The 8,721-nt window shown below is 31.9% G+C and overlaps 2 protein-coding genes across 2 annotated transcripts; one reads left to right on the top strand and one right to left on the bottom strand.

The window, feature by feature from the left end:
- The first annotated feature begins 203 nt into the window (after positions 1 to 203).
- On the top strand, positions 204 to 599 carry LOC149228118 (uncharacterized). Its single transcript, XM_089380681.1, has one exon. The coding sequence runs from the start codon at positions 204 to 206 to the stop codon at positions 597 to 599; it is 396 nt and encodes a 131-aa protein (XP_089236807.1).
- Positions 600 to 1,422: 823 nt separating this feature from the next.
- On the bottom strand, positions 1,423 to 1,896 carry LOC149228117 (heat shock 70 kDa protein 3-like). Its single transcript, XM_089380680.1, has one exon. The coding sequence runs from the start codon at positions 1,894 to 1,896 to the stop codon at positions 1,423 to 1,425; it is 474 nt and encodes a 157-aa protein (XP_089236806.1).
- Between the last annotated feature and the right edge of the window lie 6,825 nt (positions 1,897 to 8,721).

Raw genomic sequence — 8,721 nt, 5'->3', positions numbered from 1 at the left:
ACAAAAGTGATGACACAAATCTAAGCCAGCAGGATATTAAGTTTGGAGCAGCCCTCAACCTCAATTTCCAAAAATAAAAAATCCCACCTATATGTCTCAAAGATTGGCAAATCAGGAAAAATGAAGAAGAATTTCAATCTTGGCTGTCCAAGCAAACACTCCCCTCCCTTTTCTTTGACGGGGCAGCCAAGGGAAATCCAGGAATGGCTGGAGCAGGAGGACTAATTATAAATTCAGAAGAAGCATCTATACACAAGTTTGCATGGGGACTAGGCCACTCCTCAAGCATACAAGCTGAAGTCATGGCTCTGTTTCAAGGGATCAAAACGCTTAAAGAACTGGGGCACACAGAAGCAATTGTTTTCGGCGATTCCCAAGTCATCATCAATGCAATGGTGACCAACACAAATTTAGCAGATCTTCGACTTGCAAGGACAATTACAAGAATTAAAGGCATGACAAAGCTCCTAAAACTGGAATTCTTTCATATCCTGAGAAACAACAACAAAGAAGCAGATGTAGAGGCAAATAAGGCAGCCCAGCTAGATGCTGGAACTATTCTCAGAGATAATGAAATCTCTTGGGAACCAATCCCCTAAATTTTCTATGTTTTTCTGTCAGTTTGTATGCATTCATAAGCTTGGGAAATCAGCAACAAGAGTTCATGTGAAAAATTGTAAAAAGAGGCGATCCACAAGCATATGTGCCATGTTCAGCTGGTGGGAGAGATGCCAAGAAACCAATTTCACCTTTTGTAACCGAAATTATGGCTTTTTGCCAGATACTCAATGAAATCCCATAACCGTTTCTGTTAAAAAAAAAACAATACACATAGTTAGTCTATTGGTTAAGCTCTCTTTCCTTGGATTACGTAGAAGACTATATAATAACATTGGCTAGAAATATCTCTTCATTTTTAGTTTTTTCAACTTCTTGATATTGTTATGATCCAATTGTAAATGTGTTTTTAAGTCTTACAGTGTTGCATAAATATTTGTATTTGATTAATGCTAAATTCCAGTAAATTCAGTTGAAAGATTTAAATGACCTCCTTTAAAATTACATCACAAAATCACAATTCACAACCTTGACTGTTTAGAGACAAGCTTCCAAAAGTATGACGGTTACCATATACCAGTGTTACAACATTATGTAACGTCATATGCAATATTTGATATAAGCACTAAATATTGGGTTGTAACAAACTAGACAGAGGAATATTTTAGCACACTCAAAAATTTAAAATGGAAGTTGTTCATGATGATTTATTACTTGACTCAAGTTGCCAGCCCCTTTTGGCTCTTGTCTATTTTTCTGCATAATCTTCTAACATCCTCCATCGTCTCTGCTAATTGATCCTTATCTGCATTCTCATTTTCCTTGAGCCACTTAGCTGCCACCTCAAGACCTTCTTCAATGTTTTCAACATCTTTCTTCTTCATCTCCCCTTAGTTTTTCCTTATTTAACCTTTTATTCATGTCGTAGATGTATTGATCCAATGCATTCCTCAATTCCACTGTTTCCTTCCACTCTTGATCTTCAATTTTTAGTTTCTCTGCCTCTGCAATCATTTTGGCAATCTCATCATCACTCAACCTACCGCTCTGATTCGTCATGATCATCGCCTCCTTTATCCCACTTGTCTTATGTTCTGCTGACACCTTCACAATTCCATTTGCATCGATCTCCATGCTTTTGATGATTTTGACATCGCCTCTAGGTGCACGCGGAAGTCCCTCCAAAACAAATTCGCCCAAAAGATTATTGTGTTTGACATTAGGCCTTTCCCCTTCATAGACGCTTACTCTCATTCTTTCCTGATTGTCATCCACAGTAAAGTAGTTGCCCTCCCTTTTAACCGGAATTTGTGTATTTCTTAGGATAAATACACTCATAATTTTGGTATTGTTTGATTCCCTTGTTTGTTGGAAACAATACCAACTTTATGTTGATCACCACACAAAACACTGAAACGAATGTAAGCGATTCCCATATTGATGCCAATGGCCTTACCACCGTCAGTATGAGAAGAAGTCACGAACAGAAACAACCAAATGAGGAGGAAAGGAATTGGTGGGAACATTCAAAGAACGTTTCGACAATACATGTCAAATTTTAATTTGAAGAAGAAACCGTGTATACCCAAATATATATATATATATATATATATATATATATATATATATAAAGGAATATGCATATGTTGATATAATTTTCTTTGTCTGCAGAATTTTAAAAAAATAATAAAATGTAATGTCTTAATAGTTTAACCAGTGTTAACCACTGAGTGGATATTTGAGTTCAATTTATGGAGAGGTTCCAATGAAAAACATATATCTTAATCCCATGTCTTAACAGTTTTGTACATGTCTCTCAAATACAACATACACGTTTCTGTAGAAATGATGACGAGAAATACGTCGATGCGTCCACATCTTACACATGGACGCACCTCGTCTTTATTTAAATGCTACCACTCACCCCTTTTGTAGATCTTAGAGTCAAAGACTCTATGAGATTTGATTTACTTTGTGTTTCACTTTGCCAAAGAAACATGGAGGGGCCTCCATGTTTCTGATATGTAACTGATCTTTTGAAGACCCCCGATTGCTATATGTTCATTCTCGGCATGCCTGGTCTCGAGACTAATAATATCAAGGTTTGCTATTTATGGCTTGTTGAATATTGTCCATTGTCGTTCCATGCCATTTTTTCTTTCTTTTCTTGCTTGCTTTTATTCATGTCATTTGGATAGATTTTGCGCAGGCTAGAGTGGAGAACAACATCCTGCACATCACAGGGAAAACGAAGAAGTCGTAGTTAAATTCAGAAGTGAAGGTGATAAGAAACTGTAGACACATAAGAGAAGAAGTCTTAGTTAAATTCATAAGCGATCGTTTTTTTTGTAAGTTTGGTAGGACTATATCTTCATCATGCCCAACTTCATCACAAGATTTGAACCCAAGACTTTTGTTTCTATGAGACTTCATTTCCAAGGCCATTGCCAATTGAACTACCCTAGGTGGACAAAATTTTTGTAAGCTTGGTTGGACTATATCTTCATCATGTCCAATATATCATTTAATATATCATACCAATCGGGGAGGGGAATCGAACCAGTGACTTCATATCAAGGAGTGTCTTAATAGACCACCCGATCACCATCTATCCAATACCTCGTGGACATCTTGAGACCATAATTGTTCAATTCCAAAGTATCTTCATCATTTCCAATATATCATCCAATATATCACCCCAATCGGGGAGGGGAATTGAACCAGTGACTTCATATCAAGGAGTGTCTTAACAGAGCATCCGATCACCATCTATCCAATACCCCGTGGACATCTTGAGGCCATAATTGTTCAATTCCAAAGTATCTTCATCATGTCCAATATATCATCCAATATATCACCCCAATCGGGAAGGGGAATTGAACCAGTGACTTCATATCAAGGAATGTCTTAACAAAGCACCCGATCACCATCTATCCAATACCTCGTGGACATCTTGAGACCATATTGAATTACAAAGTATTTTCATTTTCTTGAATAAATACAAAATTTTCGTAATAATTAACTCTTAACTTCCAAATAAAATTCGAATATCAAAATTTAAATAGTCAAATTGTAAAACAAAAATATGATTATTTTATTATACATTTCAATTATTTAGACTCTCCAAACTAGATATTTTTTTTTTTTTTATGAAATTTGAAGAGTAAATATAAGATCTCCCATATATGCTATGAGAATTTCAAACTTTAAATCCAAATATTAGTTGGCTAAGTCAAAATATTAAATCCTTGTTCCTAAAAGAATTGTGTGTGGTCTCTAAACTTATGCATTTTGGGTGTCATACTTAATAACATTTGGTTAAATTTCATGAGAAGATATAAGAAGGTTTCTTTTGCATCAAACCCAAATTTCAAAGCTTAAACCCAACGTGTGTATTGATCAAAATATTAGGCTTCTTTTAACACAAAAATAAAGTCTAAAAATTATTATTCATTAGTTATGAATTTGGGCATATGGTCTGAACTCCATATTTTATTTTTGAAATTTGGCAGGTAGGTATGAGATATCTTCCTGAACATATTCAAAGTTTAACATTTAAATCTAAGGTATGAGGGTGTATTAAATAAAATTTTGGACCTTTATTATTATTGAAAAATATGGAAATAAAATATAGAATTAAAATAAAAGTTTTGGGGTTTTTAAAGATTTTATCGCATAACAAACACTTAAATAGTTTGAAAATAGAAAGAGAAGTAATTTCATGTTTTGAGAAATATATATAAAAATGAAAAATAAATCTATTTAAGTGGACAATTTTTTGTTATAATATAAGAAATGTACAATGATGATATGATTCTAAAACTAAATCTCTTTAATATGTGTTTGTGAGAGATAAAAACTCAATATTTAGAGCTTTTCATAAAGATTTGTACTTAACATACAACATTTTCCGTAAAACTTAACATATTCTCTTAACAAATTTTCAATTTCTTCTTGTCATATGAATATAATTTTTTCCTTCCAATAGGCAAAATGAGAAATAACTCGTTAATATTAAAAAAAAAAAAACATAAATTTAAATTTCCATCATTACTATTAAAAATGACAATGATATATAAACTCCCTCAACAAAAAAAACCTAGAGGCAAGATTATTATTTTTTAAATGAAAATATTCTCTTAACACATTTTCAATTGCTTCTTGACATATGAATATACATTTTTTTCCTGGAAGTAGGCAAAATGAGAATTAACTTATATTTTAAATTTTCATCATTACTATTAAGAATTTATTTTTTAAATGAAAATATTCTCTTAACACATTTTCAATTGCTTCTTGACATATGAATATACATTTTTTCCCTGGAAGTAGGCAAAATGAGAATTAACTTATATTTTAAATTTTCATCATTGCTATTAAGAATTGGAGTAACCTGTAAATCTTTTTAACAAAAAATCTAAAGGTTTGATTCTCTCTCTCTCTCTCTATATATATATATATATATATATTTTTTTTTTTTAAATTAAGTCATTTGCGAGAAATGAACCTAGGTTAGAAGGATAATAATCATTCATTCCAACTACCCACGATAAATCCAATTGACAAGAAAACTCAACTCTATATTATTGCGATGAATACATAGAATATTATGGAAATCTTATTTCAACATTGAAGCATTTTATATCAGACTATCCCACTTATATAGAGAGTGATGATTATTTGTTTTCTGATAATCTATAAATAATCAATTACATTTTTAACTTCTAAATTAAAATTTTGTCAAATGTGTTTATTAAGGAATGATTGTTATCCTTCTCACATCCTCCTCTTGAGATCCTCCCCACCCAGGATTAATTAAATAAAACAATGATTTTTTTTATAATAAGCTTTGTTATGTTTGAATAGTCCCTCAAAGCATATATATATATATATATATATAAATTTAAAAGAAAAACTTTTTAAAATACGGAAATATTCTTTTCTAATTTATCACATATTTATAGATGTTTTAATTTCTAAAGTTAAAAAAAAATGAAAAAACAAATTAGTATTTTTTTTTTCAAACTAAAAAATTACTTTAGATTTAGAGATTTTCTTACACCAACGCCTTTTATCTTATAAAACCAAAAAATTCAAAATTTTCACACATATTTACACTTTTTAAATGATATAATTTATTAATTATAAATTTTAATATTTTAATATAAAATTATATATATATCTTTCTTCTTCTTTTTTTTTTTTTTAATTAATAGTTTTAAATTTTAAAAAATATTTTAAATTTTAACAAGTGCAACTTAGTAGCTAGTACGTGTTGCTTAATTTAAATACAACTAATTAGAATATGAATTGTTGACAAAGAGTGAGATGATCAATTAAAGCCTTTATAAAAAAATAGAAATGAAAGTGAAAATAGTGTGCTTTAATGTTTTTTTTTGGTGAGCACCCTACCTCATTGGTTATAATGAAGTTTTATAATTTATTTTTGGGCAGTGTTTGGTTCAAATTTAAATACAGCTAATTAGAATATGAATTGTTGACAAGGAGTGAGATGATCAATTAAAGCCTTTATAAAAAAATAGAAATGAAAATGAAAATAGTGTGCTTTAATGTTGTTTTTTTGGTGAGCACCCTACCTCATTGGTTATAATGAAGTTTTATAATTTATTTTTGGGCAGTGTTTGGTTCAAATTGATATGGAGAAACTTAGTTTCAACTCAATGAGATGTCAATTCCAAGAAACTTGTTTTGCACAACCAATTGTCTCCTACAAAGTTCATGGGAATTGAACATGATTGATATAGAGTTGAATGCAATTGTGTTTGTGGCAGTGAAGGCATGGGAATATGAAACAAAACTTTTATTGTTATCACTCAAATGGCATCTCTTTCTTTTGCAGAGCAAAATTGAGTTGAGATGATCTATAATTTGTGATTTAGTATTAAATTAATTTTTAAATTAAATTGTAAAGACATGTTTAGGCCTAGGCCTACTTTTGAATCAGTTCAGCTGCCAATTTCGTCTACCCTTCTCCCTGTAATTTGACACCTGTTTCTTGAGGACAGTTTCTCGTAATTTGACACCTGTCTCTTGATTGCGGTGGAATGAGACAAATAGATGGCCGACAGGGGTTTTGACATCTATTCCACTTGTTTAATGTATTGCGTCACGGTCTTTAGATATGGGCGGAGTGGGCATTTCAGTTATGGGCGGAGAGCTCCCACCGAATGAGAACCATGTCTACACTGTTACAGGTAAACTCTTTCACTTTGAACAATTTACCTTGAAGCTCCCCAAATGCTGATGGTGCCCACCGACCTCAACAGCGCCCGCCGCAACGAGCCCTTGCAGTGCCTTTTCAACGCTTGCCCTAGCTCTCAGGGCATCGTGGCGTATTAATTGGTACTGAACGTTGAGACTCCCGTCAATTTTGGTTCCCAGGGCTCTGGCCCCATAAGAATGATCAGACTGCATGTTCGGGAGTATTTCACCATGCTTTCCTTAAAGCTGGAACCAGACCTCCAATAATTCTTGGAAATCTTCGTCCGCATGCAAAGGTATATTACGGTGAATTGATGGAAAACATTGAAATTGTGGTTCGGGTAGAATATTGTATTCAATTCTTCACCTTTCATTAGAAAATTAAAGTTCAATTTATAAACAATTCATCCGATCAATTAATTAACTTCTTTATGATGTTATTTTGGGTTTTGAAGCTTGTGATTGAGAAATGATCAGTTGAGCCTAGGAAGCAGCCACGAGATTGGCTGCTCAATTCTTCAAGTTTATGACCAAATCATATTATTGCCCAACGAGGTAGGCGGTTTGCACCATTTATTTGTCCCATGATCTATTTAATATTCAAAAGTTGCGAGATATTAATTTTAAATTTGATTTTCTTTGTTTATAAGAGCAAGTTCATTCAACGAACAAAGCCTGGGCGCTTCGCCAAGAGAAGGGATCAACAACTCTTTTTCTTTTCTTCTCTGTGCAAGAATGGATATAGAAGAGAGTTAAAGGAGGCCAAGAACCATTTTGATCATTGATGTGTAGAAACCTTCAATGGCATGGGAAAGCCTTGGTGGCCCAACTTGCTGAAGCAATCCATTCTCGCCAAGAAGAGAAGATGATCTGAACCCGTGTCTCGAGGGTCGACTCTCTGGAGGAAAGCAAACTCCTTATGCGGAACCAACGCCACAGTAAATCCTGAAAAGAAACAGAACAATACTTCCATGGCTCAGAACCTACTCAGTTGTTTTCATTGCAGATTTAAAGCCACCTTCCTCTATTAATTTCTTCCACTAAGAAAATCCAATAACAAATTGTCACAAGTTAAGTAATTTATAATTTTGAATCGAATCTTTATGTACTTTTTAACTTCCAACATTATGTTTCCTCAGCATTGATTTCCTTTTGTTTTGAAATCCATTTTAGGTAAGAGTTTGAAAACAATTTTTGAAGTTAATAACGGTCGAGAGGAAGTAAATCCTAAATTTGCAATAAATTTTGTTTTGCAAAGTTTCACCTCCTTCTTTTTAACAATATATTAAAACTTGTTAAAGTTTTATTGACAAAGTTCGTATCATATAAATATAAATGAAATTTTGACTTTCCAGAAATTTTTACAATAATAATATATTTAAAAAAATTGTAGATTAGCATTCATATTTAACTTTTAATTAAAAAATATAATTTTACATTAAAATATATATATGTATATATATTTAATATAAAAAACTTAAGTTAAAAATTTACTTTTTTAATATGAAAAACTTAATTTTTTTTTTGTTTGTGTAGATGTGTAGATCATGCTTATATATATATGCTTTTTTAATTACATATTTTAGACTAAGTTATAATAAGTGAACACATGCATACCTCTTAAGATGTGTGGAAATTTGCAAGGATAATTATTTCATTTAATAGAAAATTGACATATTATACGACACTAAATATTTTTGCAAAAAATATCATTAGGACAACAAAATAATTCTCCACAATTTGTATTTTTACTCCAAATCAAAATGCACCGTGCTCATATGAATTTTGAGGATTTCAATTCGATAAAAGAGAAAAAACTTGATGAATTTTGAGGATTTCAATTCGATAAAAGAGGAAAAACTTGAAATTTCATCACCATATTTGGCCCAAAAGTGTAACCCATCTTCATGGATTCACCCTTGAAAGCATCCCAAGTTCCTT

Source organism: Pinus tabuliformis, chromosome J (assembly GCF_031772625.1).
Source record: "Pinus tabuliformis cultivar Carrire ecotype Pingquan chromosome J, CPIR1, whole genome shotgun sequence".
Classification (NCBI taxonomy): Eukaryota; Viridiplantae; Streptophyta; class Pinopsida; order Pinales; family Pinaceae; genus Pinus; species Pinus tabuliformis.
Note: the sequence above shows the minus strand (reverse complement) of the source record. Positions and strands in the feature narration are given on the sequence as shown.

Excerpts from the sequence above, each read along its gene's own strand:
- LOC149228118 (XM_089380681.1), top strand. The coding sequence starts at position 204 with ATGGCTGGAGCAGGAGGACTAATTATAAATTCAGAAGAAGCATCTATA.
- LOC149228117 (XM_089380680.1), bottom strand. The coding sequence starts at position 1,896 with ATGAGTGTATTTATCCTAAGAAATACACAAATTCCGGTTAAAAGGGAG.